General features: G+C 28.7%; 3 protein-coding genes across 3 annotated transcripts; all 3 read right to left on the bottom strand.

Moving 5' to 3' along the window:
* Positions 1 to 594: 594 nt before the first annotated feature.
* On the bottom strand, positions 595 to 2,830 carry LOC149884288 (uncharacterized). The gene is made up of 5 exons (XM_090098186.1): positions 2,701 to 2,830; positions 2,490 to 2,520; positions 1,679 to 1,822; positions 1,357 to 1,596; positions 595 to 853 (listed from the first exon to the last, which is right to left on the bottom strand). Exons 1-5 carry the CDS (start codon positions 2,701 to 2,703, stop codon positions 828 to 830), a joined length of 444 nt encoding a protein of 147 aa, XP_089954312.1. The 5' UTR covers positions 2,704 to 2,830; the 3' UTR covers positions 595 to 827.
* Positions 2,831 to 6,137: 3,307 nt separating this feature from the next.
* On the bottom strand, positions 6,138 to 14,209 carry LOC145197655 (PRELI domain-containing protein 1, mitochondrial-like). Its single transcript, XM_090097797.1, has 5 exons — positions 14,021 to 14,209; positions 11,069 to 11,240; positions 10,722 to 10,876; positions 10,448 to 10,550; positions 6,138 to 6,279 (listed from the first exon to the last, which is right to left on the bottom strand). The coding sequence occupies exons 1-5, from the start codon at positions 14,050 to 14,052 to the stop codon at positions 6,166 to 6,168; spliced, it is 576 nt and encodes a 191-aa protein (XP_089953923.1). The 5' UTR covers positions 14,053 to 14,209; the 3' UTR covers positions 6,138 to 6,165.
* Positions 14,210 to 14,904: 695 nt separating this feature from the next.
* On the bottom strand, positions 14,905 to 19,116 carry LOC145197656 (uncharacterized). The gene is made up of 3 exons (XM_090097796.1): positions 18,606 to 19,116; positions 16,787 to 18,412; positions 14,905 to 15,882 (listed from the first exon to the last, which is right to left on the bottom strand). Exons 2-3 carry the CDS (start codon positions 16,802 to 16,804, stop codon positions 15,004 to 15,006), a joined length of 897 nt encoding a protein of 298 aa, XP_089953922.1. The 5' UTR covers positions 16,805 to 18,412; positions 18,606 to 19,116; the 3' UTR covers positions 14,905 to 15,003.
* Positions 19,117 to 19,966: the final 850 nt, after the last annotated feature.

Genomic DNA, 19,966 nt, shown 5'->3' with positions numbered 1-19,966 from the left:
CTATTTCTATCGCGCAAAGTTCGAACTTTGCAACAAAAAAAAAAAAAGTAAACAAAGTTGAAGAGGTTTCGAACATTTAAATTCGAACCTAAGAACATGGGTAAACTGTTTGAGTGTTTTTACATGAAAGCTGAAATTTTAGGAGGTCTAAAAGAAATCCATCATTTTCAAAAACTGTTGCCAGTTTCTTCATATTCATGTCGAAGAAAGATACTTTTACAGAAAATCTAGTGAGCTGTCCAATTTTTTTCATAAGAAGAGTTTGGTTGATGAACCAAGAAAAGGATTTTCTGAGTAGCATTCTCAAAAAGCATGGAATATTTTGAAACATCACGTTCAATAAGAACTTACGCTTTATAATAGGTAAATATAAACGTTTATATTTAATAAAAACAATACTTTATTTTTATTAAATATAAATGTTTATATTTACCTGTATATTTTTATCTATTATCGGCTGTTTCTGCAAAAACAACGTCTGCCTTTGAAAACTGTATACTTAATGTCAAATTCTTAATGTGATCAATCCCGCGAGGTGAAACGCGTCACACGTGTTTAAAAAAAATAACACGAAAAGAAAACGAAATTTTCTAAGACTGGCCTTAAATCACCGGAGTAATAGAAATTTTTCATTCATTATTAGATATTTTTACTTGATTCGCCAAACAATAAATAAAAAATTATTTCTTTATAGTTACAATGATTTTGAAATAAGTTTCAAATGAGTTTGGATTTTTACATAACACATTACTTATTTATATTACATTATTATATTTTCATTTACTTATTCACATTACATTATTACATTTTCATTCCACGTGTCTTGCTCACGCCTTTAATATTGATACAAATTCTGTTTGAAAAACAAATTAGATAAAAATTTTCAAACAAAAATATCAAATAAAGATAAAAAGTGTAGAAATATCAAATTATCAAATGATAATATCAAATAAAAACTTTTAAAAAATCTTTAAAAAATACAATTCACGAGGTTAGAATTATTTTGTTCTATCTTCCATTTTAAACGTTGGGAGAAAGTTTTTAATTTTTTTCTAAAAGTAAAAATTACTTAAAATTTTAGCTTTTCTTTTTAAAGAAATAATAACTTATGCTTTAAATAATTTATATTTAAACAAATTATTTAGAAAAAAAATTAAAAAAATGTATATATATATTTTAAAAGTAATCATTACTTGCTAAAATTAATAACTCATTTTCTCCCAACGTTTGAAACGGGAGCTATAACAAAATCTAATCTCGCGAATTGTTAAAATTTACATCTATACACGTTACAAATAGTTATTTGTAATAAAGAAATATTTTTAAAAGGAAAAATGTCCAAATTTAGTTTGTTACCTTCATAATTGACCAGCCCATCCCCATTTTTATCAGCAAACTCTATCATTTCTTTGATGCATCTATCAGATATCGGTTGCCCTGCATTTTTCATCGCCTGTTTTATTTCTTTGTAACAAAGCAAGCCGTCTCCATTTTGATCCAGAGCTCTAAATGACGCAACAAGCTCATCTTGAGAAGGAGGGCAAAAAGCAGCTGTAAATACTTCAACGAATTCGTCAAACTCAATAGAGCCATTCCCTTAAAAATAAAAGATCAGGTTGTTTCTGGTATTTTTTTGGTTGGTTCTATAATTGTAACCACAAAATAGAATAACACGCACCATCTTTATCAACTGCATCGAACAACTTCTTCATGTCGCCGCTCCGAATTTCAATGTTCAGACATTTAATAACTTCCTCTAGCTCATCTATGCTAATAGTTCCACTGAGATCTTTATCAAAAGATTCGAACAGCTGTTTAAGATCTGAAAATATATAACAACGTGATGAACTTAAAGTTCTGCATCTAAATTTTGAGGTTTTGTAGTAAAATTTTGAGGTTTTGTAGTAAAATTTTGAGTTTTTGTAGTTTAAACTTTGAGGTTTTGTAGTTAAATTTTGAGGTTTTGTAGTTAAATTTTGAGGTTTTGTAGTAAAATTTTGAGGTTTTGTAGTTAAATTTTGAGGTTTTGTAGTAAAATTTTAAGGTTTTGTAGTAAAACTTTGAGGTTTTGTAGTTAAATTTTGAGGTTTTGTAGTAAAATTTTGAGGTTTTGTAGTAAAATTTTGAGGTTTTGTAGTAAAATTTTGAGGTTTTGTAGTTAAATTTTGTGATTTTGTAGTAAAATTTTGAGGTTTTGTAGTAAAATTTTGAGGTTTTGTAGTAAAATTTTAAGGTTTTGTAGTAAAACTTTGAGGTTTTGTAGTTAAATTTTGAGGTTTTGTAGTAAAATTTTGAGGTTTTGTAGTAAAATTTTGAGGTTTTGTAGTAAAATTTTGAGGTTTTGTAGTTAAATTTTGTGATTTTGTAGTAAAATTTTGAGGTTTTGTAGTAAAATTTTGAGGTTTTGTAGTAAAATTTTGAGGTTTTGTAGTAAAATTTTGAGGTTTTGTAGTAAAATTTTGAGGTTTTGTAGTAAAAATTTAGTTTACCTTTTTTCTCTTGCTTACTGAGTTTGACAGTCTAAAAAAAAAAATAGACCTTTGAAATGACGGCCCGTAGCTTTTTTGCATAAAATTAATTTCGTAGAACAGAAGTGTATCGTAATATATCGTAAGTTTTACATATTCTATTAATTGACAGATAATTGACAGATAATTGACAGATAATTGTGGCACTGACAAATTTAAAAAAGCGTTTTACCATGGTTTTCTCAAGACCTCTGCAAAAATGTTTCGTTCTGGATATTTTCCCTTAAGAAAGATGCAAAGAAAGAAAAAATAATTTTGAAGTAGCTTTTTCTATCTCTCCTACGTCTTTACTTTTCTACATTGAAAATAGCTTATTCACTCGAAATCAAAACTCATTCGCTTGAAATAAAAAAAGAACACTGTGCAGAAGTTTCTATTAATCTTTTTCTACAATCAAAAATACACCTGCTTTGAAAAAGTCTGTCTTTGAAAAAGCGCAGCTTATAACAAGGCCAACAATAGAATAAGGAAACTATTAAAGAAAACTTAACAGCGATGATCTGACAGTGATATAAATAAAAAGCTTTCATTTTAATTTTGAATGATTATATTCAAAATTAAATATGTCCAAAATTATAACGTACGTTTTTTTGATAAAACCTATGATCAATAAAATTTTGCGCAACGTTGAAAATGGAGTTTTTTTCTTCTTTATTTTATTAAAATGTCCATCTTTCTCGATAATCTCAATCCTACGATTTTTCCAACTTGTTGACTCTCTGAGCTTTTCATGATAAACTTTTCTAAATAAACATTTTGATTACATGATTATATTGTTTTTGAATACTCGACATTCTTCTTGAACATTATTTTGGGTATTCAATACCACCCTGGAGGTCAATACTTTGTTTTCCAGATTTGCCTTCTGTACTTCAGTTACATGTAGTGTTTTAATGAGCATTTTCTACTATAAAATGTGAATTGTTTGCTATTAGAAATATTCTTTATGCAAGAGTCTTTTTATGCAAGTTTTTTTTTGAGGACATTTTTGAATAAGTTTGATTATAATATATAATGAACCGCGCACAAAGCTTAGCAATGATAGGTAACTTGAGACAAAGCGATACACCGAAAGGAAAATGTAACAGGTTGTCTTAAGCTAAACTCCCCCATAGTTTAGTTGTTTTTCTCTTTTCTGTTATAATTTTTTATTTTTATTTTTTATTTTTATTTCTTTTTCGTTTTGAATTGTTTTCATCAATTTTTGTGCAACATTTGTGAACAAAAAGGTTTTAAGTTTACGATGTTATAGTCGATTTGATAAATATTTCAAGGGAAAAATATTATATAGTAAAACAGGGTAGAATGAAATAGAGGGTAGAATGAAATAGCTATGACTATGCTTATTCTTTTGTTCTTAATTAGTTATTAAATAAACTTTTCGCAAATATTTTTTGATCATGTTGTAGAGGATTTTTTTTTTAATAAGACTATATCAAATTCTAATTTAAAAAAGAAAAGTTTTTCGATAATTTGTTAAGTTTTCGAATGCGTGATGATATTTTTTTTCTTTTTTTGAAAAATGGACATAAAACTCTCGGAAATTAAATTTGATGTTAATGAACTTAATAAGTATACTGGTAGAACTTTTTACGCTGGTCAAGAATCTTTTTTCAAAATTAAATTTGCTATTCAGGGAAAAAAGTTATGACATAAAAACGAAAACGGAGTTAATTGGTAGAGTTTGCAAAGTTTTGTACTGAGAATTTCTCATTCAGTTTGCTCAATTTGGAAGCCATACAAGTAGTATTAAGCTATGATAACTTATAGATGTCGAATTCTAAATCATTTTGAAGATTGTGTAGCCAAGGAGCAAGTTGAACGGGGCAAGATGACTCGTTCGTCGTTTCGCCGAACTACTTGTTTTACTATAAACTTGTGCTGTGGTAAACTTGTCTTGTGTACTTAGTGATTGTTATATTGCTTTTTTATGCATTAAAGTATTTTGTTTGACATTGGCTTTATTTTAATGTGTTGGAATTTTCTATGAACTGATTAGTAGGCTTTTTTTGCAAGGCCCTATAAAAATATATAGTTTAATTGTTTTCAAAATTACATGACCATTTATGTTACTTATCTTATAAACTAAAATTTTATGATATCGTGTCATCTGAGAAGGTAATGATGCCATGGAATTTACTTTTTTTAAAGTCACTATCTTGTGCCCCGAATGCAGGGTAAAGATTTGAGATAAAATTAGTTGATGATTTTTTTCCAGGCTTTTTTCAATTTTTATAAGGTTTCTTTTTTGTTAAATAAAAAACGCATAATAATTTTTTATCATTTCTTGATAAAGTTTTACTTACTAAAACAGTTATTGACTAAAGATGACGTAAGTTTCAAAACGTTCATCATCTTGCCCCATGTTCCCCTACGTTAGTATTAATTCCAACAAATTCGAAGTTATGGAAAGATTTCTTGCATTTATTGACTGCAATAAGAAGACTGGAGAAGATGTTGATACAATATACATAGGGGTTAAATATCCCTACAAGCGGCTGTCGCGCACAAGGATATGATAACGTATCCAACAAGAGTGGATCATGTAAAGGCGCACAAGCTCACATTTCACAAATTAATTTGTTAGAAATATTCTTTCCTTATGCATGTCATAGTTTAAATTTATGCGGTGTTCATACAGCAGAAATTTGTATTCATGTTGTAAGATTTTTCGGCTCCATACAAACATTATACGATATATTTAATAGTAGCCCACAAAGATGGGAAATATTAAAAAATAATGCTGAATATTCTTTCTACACTGTCAAATACACGCTGCTCTGCAAGAATTGAAAGTGTTGAACCACTTGCTGAAGAAAATTATTGAAGTTAAAAATGCAATAGATTCTGTTTTGGAATTAAACTTAACGTCGAAAACTCGATCAGACCTTAAGGGAATAAGAAAATGTATGGAATCTTTTGAGTGTCTAGTACTGGCAAAAATTTGGCACAGTTTGGAATTGTGTCAACATCCAAATCATCCTAATTTCTTTTTGAAAAGTTGCGATAAAGTCGCACGTCATCAAAGTAGAAAACACTCTCTACTTTGAAATCTCTCTTTCAGAAAGCGAGAAATTGATATCCTAAGAAATACTTAAATTTTTTGTCACCTCATTTGTTGAGATAAATGTAGAGGTTTAAGCTGTATAATCGCCACCTACTGATACTGAAACTATGGTCAACTGACGAAGTTACACTAAAAATTTTAACCGCGTCAATCTACAGAAAAGTATTGGTAAATAATTACAGCACCCAAAAGAAACTCTACTTTTTTTTAAAAATCTTGTTTAACTCAGAGAACGTTAAAAAATGATCGCATAGTTCTGAGAACCGCTTAAAAAAATCTTGCATAAATCTCAGAATACTTAGAAAATGTAAAAAAGTAGAATAAAAGTTATTTCGTTTTTTGTATTCAACCTGAATCTTCTACAGTGACTGTATATTTTAAAATAAATCATTCTATAAGAACGAGCCATGCTACCGGTACAAGCTGCGGTCAGAACGAGCCACGCTACCGGTACAAGCTACTGTAAATGCCTAACTAGAATATATTTCTTTTATTTAAAAAAATGGCGAAAACTAAATGTACAACAACAAAAACGAAGTAAAAATGCGAAGAATATATTTTCTACAAAAACTAGATTCCATGCGGCAATGGTACGCTTCGAGATAATGGGTGTGACATTTCGCAGCAAGGTATCTTCTCTGGTACATACATCTTGTTGAGAATATATTCCAATCCTTTTAAAGACTAAAATTTAAAATAGGGAATCAAACATAATTACAATAAAAATTAAAACACCGACAAAAACGGTCTGTCGGAAAGCATATCGTCTCAATTGTTAAACTAATCGGTTAATAATTTTTTCATAGAGTAAATATAGATAGTGTTAAGTAACTTAAACGATTATAATATATTTTGAATAGTGATGTGATCGTCTAACTTTGTGGTCGTAAACTCACGGTTTTTGATGTCGATAAAACAGAAAAATTAAAAAATGTTTAGTGCGTGTTGTAATGAAAAAGAAATAAGACTTTCGTTACAGAAATTTCTTTAACTTAATTGGTTCACACGGTTGTCTACCTATATTTGTTAACACATTTGTTTTAAGAAAAGAACATACAGGGTGGACCAAAAATCAATTTACCATTTAAAAATCAAATAAATCTTTTTCTAATTTATGTATATATGATTTTTAAAATTTTCTTAACTCTTGAGTGTTCAAATAGTCCGCTGACAAAAGCAATTACATTGAAAATACAGCGAAAGATGACAACTTTGTTGGAACTTAAAGTTTACATCATCAGCCAAAATATGCAATAAGAAAAAAACCTTACAAAAGAAAACGTTAAAGAAAAAAAAAAAAGCCGTTAAAAAATGAATTGTGCTCATTGTTTTTTCATTAGTCCTTACTGGTGATGGCGCAGCATATACTTATCCATGTGTCTACACTTGCTTACCAGTTCTTTTTTTTTTATTTAATAAATTTGCGTCCTTATTGATGGCAATATCAGTAATTTCATTTGAGAAAAGAGCGCATCGTTTTATAAACATTTCGTACTCTAATTTACTTTTAAAAAAGACTCATGATTTACAATCATTATGAGATGTTAGTATGAAATACAGGAAACAAAATAATATAGCAAAAGGATGTTATGGTTGCTTGTGAATGTATTTATCATTGTAATTGTTAAATTTACATGTGCAAAAGTTTCCGGCAACATTTTACTTAAAGAAAAATCCTTAAAATCCAAATTTCTGTTTTTTAATTTTTATGTTACTTAAAATAAATTTTTATGTTAATTTTTTATATTAATTTTTGTTCATTTTTATGAATATTGTTATGCTTTATATTTTGTAGCCATACCCTTTGCAGCAATAACAGCTACACAACGATGTCATTAAGTAATTAATCGGTTGATACAAGCAGGTGGAATCTTATCCCATTCTTCCTTCAATGACTTGAAAAATAAAGCTTTATTTAAATATCTATGCTTTCGACCTTGACGATCGAGAATTTCCCTTAAGTGTTCTACTGAGTTCAAGCCCGGTAATTGAGATGGCCAGCTTAAGACATATTTAAGGCAGAAAACCACTGTTTTAACATTTAGGATGTATGTTTCGGTTCATTATCCTGCTGAAATCTCCAATTCTGCGGCATTGTTTCTTCAGCGTAAGATAAACTGTTTTCTAAAATATCCTTGTAAATACTAGAGTTCATATTTCTGTTGATCTCGATGTATGGACCTGTTCTTTGTGCAGAAAAAAATCCCCAAAAACATCACACTTCCCCCACCGTGTTTTACAATAGGAATTTAGTACCAAATGTCATTTTTCGTGGCGATGAGACAATTAGAATTTAGAACAAGTTGTTTATCATTACTTTCAAAAAGATTAAACTAAAATTCGTCTGAGAGAGTTACTTTTTACCGTATGTGGTTTACTTATCGATAATAGTGAAGTAATTTCACGATAATTTTCTTCCATTAAAAACTTTATTACTCACAAGAAGTTAGATTTGCGTATGACATGTTTATGCTCTCACGGCCTTCTATGAACTAAATGTAAACATCCAACACGTATGTTTGTGTGTGTGTATGTATGTATGTATGTATGTATGTATGTATGTATGTATGTATGTATGTATGTATGTATGTATGTATGTATGTATGTATGTACGTATGTATGTATGTATGTATGTATGTATGTATGTATGTATGTACGTACGTACGTACGTACGTACGTACGTACGTATGTATGTATGTATGTATGTATGTATGTATGTATGTATGTATGTATGTATGTATGTATGAATGTAAATCTGAAAACATGCATGCATACATGTTTTCAGATTTTAAGGCGCATACAAAGAGGTTTTCAAGTGTTTCCAACTAGTACAGGAGTTAAAGCCGATGGATCTTCAAGCACGGCTGAACTATTGTTTAGGTATTCAAGAGAAGACCAGAGAAAGCGGCAACTTTGTTAACAAACTGGTGATGGGATAGAAAGGCCATTTTCACTTAAATGGTTTAGTGAATAGACAATTTCATAGATTTTGGGGGAACTAAAAATCCCAGAGTTACAGTTTGGTCCGGAATAACATTTGTTTGGTCTGTACTTCTTCGAGAATAACAATTACGGTCACGATTAACTGTAAAAGATATTACAAAAAACTAAGAAATTTTACTTCCTGGTGTGAGAATACACCTAAAATATGGTGGTTGCAAAAAGGTTCTCTCAGCCCGAGAGACCATACAACTGTTAAGGCAATTCTTCGGAGAGAAAAACTTTCTGGAAATGCGTAGTTTTGTTGGCCGTCACATCCCCTGATCTGACAGTCTGAACGAACTACTGCTGAGATGAAAGACAATATTCGTTAGGAAATTCGAATGATAGAGTTGCTTTGCCAGCAGTTATGGAGTGACATAGAAAGAGCTCACCTTTGTGAAAAGGGGATCATTTCAAAAATGTTATCTTTAATTTTTTTACTCTAAAAAGCCTCCAAGATGCATTCATTAAAATGTTAAAAAGAAAATTATTAAATAATTTTAAGTAAAAAGGTTTTTTCATTTTTAAGTGACTTTTGGCCCTGTATTTACTAAATTTGTTGCAAAAGCCAAAATGTTTGGCTTAGGCAACAAACTCGTAATTTTTTCACATAAATTTGATTATTAATATCTGCATTTTTTTAGCCCAATTTTCAAAGCTTGGATTCTTGTTCTTTGTTTACAAGAACTTTTTATTAATTAATAATTTATGTTGCACTGATTGTGTTTTTACCAATTAAATAGAAAATATTAATTTTTATGCCTAAAATTCTTGCATTATGGTCTTAGATAAATTTAAAACATTTTTTTGTTCTCAGAAAACACCAAGCAGTGAATTTCATTAAAAAAAAAAGAGAACTCCTTTTCTTAAGGAGCATGTTAAGAAGCTGTAGAACCTGTAATTACCAAAGGATCATCCATTTAAGATTCTACTTCTGTAACTACATTTTAAAACAAGTTAGTAAACATAAAAGCTTTTGAAAAAGTAACTTTGATAACAAATGTGTATTGAGAAGAAACTTATGCTGATAAATTACAAAACTTGCATTTAACCGTAACAAATGTGATCTTAAGCAGAATAAAAACAAAATGTAAAATTTCATTTTCATACATTTGGGTTGACATTTTGCAGGATTTCACCAAGTTAGTTAAGTATGAAATATCTAGCAATATGCCTAATGCCAACATCTTATATTTTACAATTTCTTTGAAATAAAATTTTAGTTAATTATAATTTTAAAAGCAGTTCCTTTAAATAGTCATTGAAGATGTGTTGCAAGTATAGTGCTGAATTAAGGTTTAAGAAAACCCAGAAATAAACCTGAACTTTTAAAAGTATTATTTAATGAAGTGGAAAAAAGCAAAATAAAAAAGACTATGTACAAGATTTTGTTTCTTCTTTTCAAGACAAGCAGTTAAAACTTACTAAAATATTCCATCTGTTCAAAAGGTTTTTTTTTATTTGTAAACTTTTGTTGCAGCTGGATGGGTTAAATGCATAAAACTACTTTATTTTCAATTTTTTATTTGTATTTTATCAGTATCTTTTTGATTCCTTGTCTTTGAAAATTGTCAGTTATTATTTTAACTATTATAATTAATATTCATGTTATTAAAGATTTTTAAAAATTTACAATTATGCTAAATAATTTATTTAGTATGAAGAAAAATTTATAAAAAGATTTTGCATTAAAATTTATTAACATGCATAAAGCTAAACCAAAATAAAATGCATGCCAAATTTTGGATATCAATAACTTGGGAACAACTTTTTATTACTGATATTACTAATAAAAAGTTATTAAAGACATGAACTTGAACAAAGTCTGCTAAATATCTGCAATATAAATAAATGTGCAAGCACTACACACCTTTTTGACTTGTTTTTTGTAGCGATCGAAGAAAAACATTTCTATAGCTTTGGATAAGCCATAAACATCAGAGCTAACCCATGCTTCCCTCTTTATCAGCATTCTGCAAAAAACACAAAATTTCATTGCACCTTCCTACACACACAAAACTTACCATACAAAAATGCAGCACGTATAGTTTTAGAATACTCTTAGTTTAAAAAGTTAATTTAAGAATAAAGTATAAAATCAATAAACTTTTTAGTTTATTTATTAATAAAAATTAAAGACATACTTGTTTTTGTTATCCTTTGAAAGGGCAAATTCACAACGCTCAACAACATTAGCTATATGGGTGAAGGCAGTATTTCTTGTGTATGTAATAATCGTTCTTTTCTTTGCATCAACATGCGACTCTTCAACTATGCAAACTGGTCCAGCAGGAACAAACTAAAATATAATTTAATAAATTTTTTCTTTTTTTTAAATAAATCCTGTTTACAAACAAATACAATTTCATTGAACTTACCAAAAATAAAGCATCTAACAAAAATTATTTGTATTCTGGAATGAGTTTTTATCTTACTAGTACTTTCTAGTAGCCTTGAGTTTCTACAAAATAAAGAATATATTGAACGTAACTCTTCCCATAAATTGTGGAGCTTTGACTGTTGTTTTTTTAGTAATTAGACGGACAGTTTTAAGTATGGAGCCTTCAACAGTTCTACTAATTGTATCTTCACTATAAACATGTTTGCTCCAAGGGTTTGGATATCTTTGGAAAATTGCTCGGCTGACTTGGTCCCATTTATAACTAAAAGAAAATTAATCAGAAACTCAATGAATGTGAGAAAACAAATTTATAGAACTTTTGAGTTAATTCAACAATTAGACAAACTAAGAAATTGGAAAATCTACAAAATAAAGAATATATTGAATAACAGTATTTACATAGATTATATATAATTTGCATAACTAATTAAAGTGCAATCATATATATTTGTTGCCTAATGGTTAGATAGCTGTTAAAAGTTGATCAAAGTTTCCAATCTCTGTTACAAACCAGGTTTAGTTTTGATGACTGTATTAATGGATGTCTGTTATGTCCTAGCTGGGTATTTAGTTATAAAGCATAGTGCCCCAATATCAACAAAAATATATTCCAGAGATTTAACTTACAACTTAAAGTTCTATTTAGGAAATTTACTGGAATAAAAATCCATTATAAATATTGATATTTTTATATATTAGAAAAATGTAGGCAAATAATAAGAAACAACTTTTTTAGCAAATGTTATGTAGAGAGTTGGTTTTTAACTTAAAGAGTCAGAAACAAATTTAAACCAAGATTTGCCAGAGATTAATTAATTAAATGTCTTTATCATCATATAATGTGAAATTTTATACCGTATATAGATGTGATATTAGATATAAAATAGTAACATCTAGAAGATTTTCGTTTGCTTCAACAAAGTATTGTTAAGGGTGGGAGGGGGCAGAGTGTGTTGTTCAGATTTCAATGCAGATTTTTAATTAATATATCTTAGTCATTCTTATAATATCCTCGTTTAATATAGCATAATTTAATATAATCCTTTAATACAATATAATTAACATAACTGTTTATATAATCTTTTATAAGTGATATCATCAAAATCATTCATATCATTTTTTTTTTTTTTTTTTTTATCTATTTATTTATTTTTATGTATAATCCTAAACATAGTTATGTTGAATTATGGTAAATAAATATCTTGTTATTAACAGATTTAAGATTAAATAACTTTAAAATACAATTATCATAGTTTTAGCTTTTACTTTTTTAGTAAAATTTAATCTTGCAAACCATATACAAACATACAATACAAAGCATTTTTATATATTACATTTGTATACAGTCAGAAAAAATATCTTAGAAATAAAAATGGATAGTATGGTTCCTTTTGATAATCAGTGTTACATACACTTATATTTCCTGTAATATCTTCATTAAAATGTTTTTAGTTAACATTGAAATGTTTGTAAGAACAGGTATACATCTTATATTAAAGACAGAGGCATCCTAATATATGGATATGAACAAATCTTAACCATATGGGCCAAATATTTTTATTGATAAAAAAGAATTTTTGTTTCAAAAATGTAATAAAAATTAATTTAAATTACAAAAATTAATAAGAGTATTTGGGCAACAGCTTTCCAAAAACTTAAGTATCTTTGACGAAGTTGAATGACTTAAATATTGACACATGCATAAGTAGCTGGTGAACATAGGAGCCAAATAAACTAACAGGTAAATCTAATTACAAATCTAAAATAAACCTTCTTTTAGTAATAGTGGAAATTTTAAAAACCTTTTTCAAGAATGGAGCAGAGAGGAAATTTGTCAAAGTGAATTTACAGACTAACTCAGAATAATAGTAATAGAGCAATCAAAAAAATTAGTTGCAAAAAATCTCCTAGAGAGGTTTACCTAAATTAAAATATTGTTAAAATAGCTGTATGATCTGCTATATTAGATTTTAGTAATATACTGTTATAAAAAATTACACATAAAAACTGATTTATTATTGGAGATTGCATTGAAAAAAAATTTGGTCAAATTTCATGAAAAAAAAATCTTCAACAGCAGATATGAGCAGAATAAAGATGTTGAGAACTATTAAGAAAGAATTTATAGACAAAAACTTTTGTAGATTTCTCCCACTTCTTTTTTAAAAATTATGCAACACAATATTGCAATTTTTTAACTTCTAATAATGATTTTGACAAGAAATTTTTGTGTTATCTGGAGATTGTACCAAAAAAAAAAAAAAAAAAAGCTAAATTCTTAAATAAAAGTCAGTTATACAAATTTTTTTATTATAATTAAACAAAAATTTTTTAAAAAATCATCCTTTTTGAATATTTGTCCATTTTATTGCTAAGTGTATCAAACCTTAGGTAATAGTAATTGTAGCATACCCTGAAACTTTGGAGTCAATAGCTTTGCAGAAGTCTAAAAATCATGCTTGAAATTTTATTTAAAAATTGGCACTATTTTGAATAAGTAATTCTTAATTACTTCACCTTTTTTTAAATGAATTTTTTAAATTTTTCAAACATTATTATTTATTAAATCTAATTTAATAAAAATTAAATAAAATTCATTATTAATAAATCATTTCAAGTAAAAAATACTTATGTCTCAAAATTCAACAACAGTTTTATTAAACATAGTATCATTATGCAGATATATCAGAATCTTATAAACTTTAAAATTTTTTAATGATTCATAAAAACTTAAATTTAACTTGGATTCAGCAGCTCTAATTATTTCACTATTGATAGTGAAATAGTAAAATATTTTTAGGTATTTCTGTATCATAAGTGAAACTATAGTCAAATAATTAAGGTCAATTCAGCTTATTTAACAAAAGAGCATTTTAATTTTTGTATTGAACAATCATTTTTGCTATATGAAATCTTCTTATAGCTAGTCCTGTTTATCTCAGTTTAAAAGGAAGTAAATACAGTATAATACAATACAAAATACAATAGTAATAATTAGTAATAAAATATAACCTGTAAACTGTATTACATGTTAACACTTACTTGATGTTATTGGAATTATTGTAGTATTTCATTATTGAATCCTTTAGTCTAAAAACTGACTGCAATATGAAAGTTAATCTCCAGAGGACCTGACAACCGGCCCCTCTATTTGACTGTTTTAAAGCATACCATGGGAGGTCGATTTTTGTTTTTAAAGTTTAGTTTACACCAACTTTTGAAACAATTTTCTCCCTCTAAGTCGGAGAGCTATAAAAGACCTAAACAAACTTTTGGATCAAATAGACCAACCAAACGTTTTTTGTTTTTTGTTTTTATTAGTACTATATTCAAACTTTAAAAAACTTAAAAAATTTAGAAATATTATTAACGTCTTGTTATTTTTGGTAAAAATAGATTTTGAACATTTGTTGAAAACGATTCAGTTATTCGATTTTCATGTTGCGTTTTGTAATTTTAAGTGTGTATTTTGTACAATAACACACATATATATAATATTTGATAGTTTGTAGCATTTACAAAAGCCTTCATATATGGTTGTGCTCCATATTTTTTAAAAAGTTGTGAGCAGCTGTTAAAGAAGACATAAAAAATTGTTTTTGCCTCCTTAGAAAGAAATACAGATGCAGATGTCATTTTTCTATGCCTTCATATTTTATACATAGAGACAATTAGGATAAGTATAAGGCACCGTGTGTTTTTCTTGTTTTGAGAAAAATAACCTAAGTATTTTTTGGGACTAAGTTTTTTAACTAAATTACTATAGCACTTTGAGGCATTCCATCGCATTAAAACTTTAAAAGTTAAACTTTAGTGTATGGATTGATACCCGTGTTTTATATACTTTGGAACTGTATTACAATTTGACTCTGACAAATAAAAAATGGTTTCACGATGGTTTTCGTTGCAAATAAAAACAAATAAGATTGTAGCGAAAGTATTATTTTTAACAAAAGAAAGTTTGAAAAATCCGTTAAGTTTTTTTTTTTTCACGTTGTTTTTTTAAAAAAGCAACACATCGGATATTACATAAATTCTTTCTTCCCTTCTGTTCGTTTTCGAAAAATCAGAACTAGAACTCTTGTTGCAAATAGAGCAATCGATGTTAAAAGTAATCCAAACACAAGCTCTGCAATGGTTGAATTTTTGTTGTAGTTGTTTGCGAAGACCCCAGCTAACGCGTAGATCAGCGTTATGTATGCCGAAAAGGTGTACTCCGTGTATGCATTTAGAAAAAAATTCTCCAAAATAAACCATGCGATAGCCAGAACCCCTACCACTGATAACAAAGTGAAAGACACATTTTCAGAGGAAAATCCGTAATTATATGTCAATACTACTCCGAGGTTGATGATTGTTGCAATTGTTGTCCACGTTGCGTAGAACAAAATTCCGTTTTGAACAAGAGCGCGCTGATACCACACGTCACTTTTACCGACTAAAGTTGGAGTCGAGAGAAAATTCTTTAAATCGATACAAGCTGTAGCTAAAGTGAAATTGAGAAAAAGCTGTCCTAGGGTAATAACAGCTAGGCATAGCTCAGTCTTTTGGCGAGACCATAACAGCAGCCAAATAACGATAAGTAGAATGTTTAGATTGAAGCTGATGAAAAACTTAATGGAAAGTATATCTGCGGCTTTATCTTTTCGGCATGTTGTTGTGATTGTATAAACAATCCACATAAGCTGAAAAAGAAAGATGAAGCCCCATATTGAAAATGTTGCACCCACAGGAGTCAGCTCAAGATGAAACTTTTTAGAAACATTGGCGGTAGTATCGGGGAACAATGAACTGCCTCCTTTTCCCGCCAAGACGTTGAACACAAGATGTATAACGTAAATTAAAGCTGTGGCAATAATAATCGCATTATTCTTGTTCGATTTGCTCATTTTTATCTTAATTGCCTGAAAAAGAATTTTTAAATTCAAGTTAGTTAATTAAATTGGTAGAGTTTTAAGCAAGTTTTTAAATTAAGTTTTTAGGCCCTCAAAGGGCGAGCTTCATCTACAAAAATGTGGATGAAGCTCGTCCTTTGAGATTTATTCCATTTAGTTAAATTTTTTAACCCATTCGTAACAATATATAATTCAACGAAGCCCAACTGAAACTCATTTGCAAGTTTTATATACTAAAACACAAGACATCTATAGAGCCAATAAAAAAATGAACTCTCCAGAGATTTAATTAAATCTTTAACATGAGAATATAAAAACAATTAAAACCGATTCTAACGGAGTTGTGATGTAAGTGAAATCTTAGAGAATAACTTTTCGTGATGTTTATGTAATTTAGCTTAAATTACGAAATGTAAGACTTCATTGTGCAACTTAAGAAAATTGTATCAAATTGAAACTTTTTCGCGGTGCTTAAGTTATAATACTGAATTTACGATTGCTACTTTTTAATATAAAATTGAAAATAACAAAGATGGAGAGACTTTGGTTAGTATGTAATAAAATACTTTGCGTAGCTTTTGGTCTCTTAAGCAATCGCGTGTATTTTTTAATATTAGGGAGACAATGTGGCAAATTGACGTCGGACACTTATACGCAGCAAAGCGTGTCTATTAAAAAACCTCCATGTAAAAATATTTAATGCTTACCGAGTTCCTATGTGAGAAATCTAAATGTAAATTATTATAATAACCTTACAGAATATTACAATAACTAAGGTCGTGCAACTTTTGGTTCAGGTTATTGAATTTTAAAAACAAAATAGAATTCAGATATAACCAATATCTCCATTATAACAAATAAACTCTACTTCCCTTAAGTTTTTTTCTAACAAATTTTGAAAAAAAAAACAAACCTCTACATAACGAACCATTTTTCGATCTTTTCGTTGTATTCTGTTCTCGTAAATAATGGTTGTTTACTTTTCAATCAGGCGGAAATGATATTTTAATGCGGCCGATATTTTTCTAGCGGATTTTTCAAATTTCAGACCCAGAAAATGTTTTTCAGTACACGATAAACAGTCGCAGTTTTCACGTGGTACTTCATTCACCTTTATTGTAAACTTCAAAGTTTACAATCAAATAATGTTGCCTAGCTAATATTAGTAAAAAACTATTATTTTGTCCGAAAGTTTTAGAGAAGAGGTAATTAGGGATTCATGTAAAATATACTTTTCAGAAGTTAATAAAGAACTGTGAGAAAATACATTCAATCTCTATACTAAAACTTGCAGAATGTTCCTCTACGAAAAGTGTACAGCTATAATGAAGTAAAAATTCTTCATGAGTACAAAAACTCATCTGCTGGCCATAAAAAGACAGTTTGCAGTTGGGTTCCAAAATGTCTCTGCAGTGATTGTAATTGAAGATTTCACACAATTTAAAAAGAGAATCTTACAATACAGAAGCTCTGGAAGCCACATTTTCATACAGGACAACGTTTTCATACAGGACAAACTTAGTACTTTGTAATCTGGTATAAACAAAATAAAATAATAAGGCTACTTTTCCTGTTAGTTTGAAGTTCCTACAATAAAGATGTAGATTGAAATGGATTAAGATGTTACCTCAAAGCAAAGTTGATGAACCAAATTGAAAAAAAAAAAAGAAAAAGAAAAACAAAACATAAAGACCTATAAATGGTCTGAAAAAACCCAATTGAATTTTCCTTTTATGGCTACAGTTCTGCATCAGAAACATGCAGTAAAATAAACAAGACAATAAAAAGAAAGTGAGAAAGCAAATAATTCAAAAAGAAAACAAAAACTTGAGTTTGTAATCTTTGTCTGCCAAAGAGTACTTTTCCCTGGACAAATTACAATGGTTGAGTATGATAGAGCAGTTGATAGACCAGTAGTGAAAACTAGAAAAGTATGCAAATGTCTCAAAGTACATGAATATAAATTATTCTATGAATGAAATAATATTCTGTTTCACATCAAGGTACCTTAAATGTTAGATTAAAGTAAGAAACTGTATTTCCTTGTTCAAACTGTAATTCATCTTAACTTGTTTTGCACTTTGACCTAAAACTTAGTATTTGCATTAGTTCTAGAAGAATGCGTTAACTAACCAAAAGCGTGTTTGGATTCCTTGATGGCCTCGTTTTACACCTTTGGAATATTATATAAGGTCAATAAACTTCCAGAGTTGCCTTGGAAACTTCTTTAGGAAGTAACATTTGGATAGATAACTCTGTCCCACTCTGAGAAATCCAATTTGTTAACATTTGAGAGCTAGGTGGCAGCATGATTTTGGCCATATCTGGGTCCTAGAATTGTGGCAAGGAGCTCTCCATGTCACTTTGTGGCGAATCTTTTACACTTTTTTCTAAGCGAAAAAGTATTGTAGTCTATTGTTTAGACTATCTTGTCTCTTCTTTACAAAGTTGAGTTAGAAATGATTGAGATTGTGTGCAATGTTTACATTTAGTAAAAATAGATTTTTTCTGTGGAAAAACACTAAAGATTTTTTTTTTTCTAGATGATTTTTTTTATTACCATCTAATTATAAAAGAAATACATCCCTCTTTTTTATATGTTTAATGCTTTCACACATAATTGATGATAAATTAGAACTATAAACAGACAATTTTTAATTACAATATCAATTTTTAAACACCATTACAATATATACATAATATTTATGGTCAATTTGTTGCCTATTTCTCACACTTAAAATTCAATTCAATGCAATATTAGTATTACCATTAATAGTACTATTAAGAGGGCTCTTTTAATGCCCTCTTAATGATACTATTGATGGGTAATACAAATATTGCATTGAAATGAATTATTATATATGTAAAAAGTCACACTGGTTAAAAAATTTTTAACTTTTTTGTCACATGTGAACAAATGTGAAATTTTGAATGTACTAGCGCCACCAAATAATACATAAATGAAAGATGTTTGACATCAGGTTTTCTTGTTACATCAAAATATAGGTGCTAATTTACATCTCTGCCCCCCCCCCCCCCTATTTTTATTTTTAATTATGATAGAGAATTTTATCCTGATTAAGAATCGTATAAAAACATAGACCTGAAAGCCAAAGAAAAGTTCTCTAATTTGAAGTGTCAAATAAATATACCAAAAACGCTAATATTCGCCATCTTTTATGAAACACGACAAAGTTAATAATTGAGGCGGTAAACACGAACTTAATCATTAAAAAAACTTTAGGCCGTTGCTACTTGAAGCCACTGATCTCTATAATTACTGGATAGCGCAACTCAGAGCAAAACTTCTTATTTTTTGACGCCAAAATCGCCATATTGGAAAGCCCCAATAATTTTAATCCCGTAAGCTTTAAGTTCTGTTTTTCGGCTTATCGCTTTATCACACATATCAGATTTCATTGTTCTGGGGCTTTCCAATGTGGCGATTTTGGCGTGAATTTTGATATTAGAGATGCGCTATCCAGTTATTATAGAGATCAGTTCTTGAAGCGCAATGCGCTCTATGCAGCCATATGCTACTCTAAGCGCAATACTTTGTACGCAACACGAATACCGTCAAAGGGGGTTACTTTGGCCAGCGTGGGTAACTTTGGCCACACTTCGTTAAAAAGATTATTTAGCTTATAACCCCATTAAATATATATTTTTTCCCACTTTCATACATGCAAATCATAGATTACACTTTAACTTTAATTATTATGTGGGTATTTAATTTTTCAGCTTTTTTTAGGTTGGCACTACTGGCAGTAAAAGTTTTGTTGTTATGGTTACATCAATATTTATCTTCCAAACTTTTCCATGTACACCTAACTAAATACGAATTTACAAAGCAAGTAAGTAATCTAATTACTTATATATATAGTTGTTAGACATTATCTAAATTATTACAATAATATGTAATCAATTTTTTTTGTTTATTGCTAAAAATGTTATGGCATAACCTATTCCAGCCTAAGTGGGGTAACTTTGGCCAAGCCTATTATTGGCCAAAGTTACCCCACAATTTATAATTTTATTTTATGAATGTTTATTATGTTACCTATTGTTTTATATACATTAATAATCTTTTGGT

Source organism: Hydra viridissima, unplaced genomic scaffold (assembly GCF_058129835.1).
Source record: "Hydra viridissima isolate aposymbiotic clone 2 unplaced genomic scaffold, HvirCarnegie_v1 scaffold_9, whole genome shotgun sequence".
Lineage (NCBI taxonomy): Eukaryota > Metazoa > Cnidaria > Hydrozoa > Anthoathecata > Hydridae > Hydra > Hydra viridissima.
The sequence above is the reverse complement of the archived record's forward strand: the minus strand, read 5'-3'. Positions and strand labels throughout refer to the sequence as shown.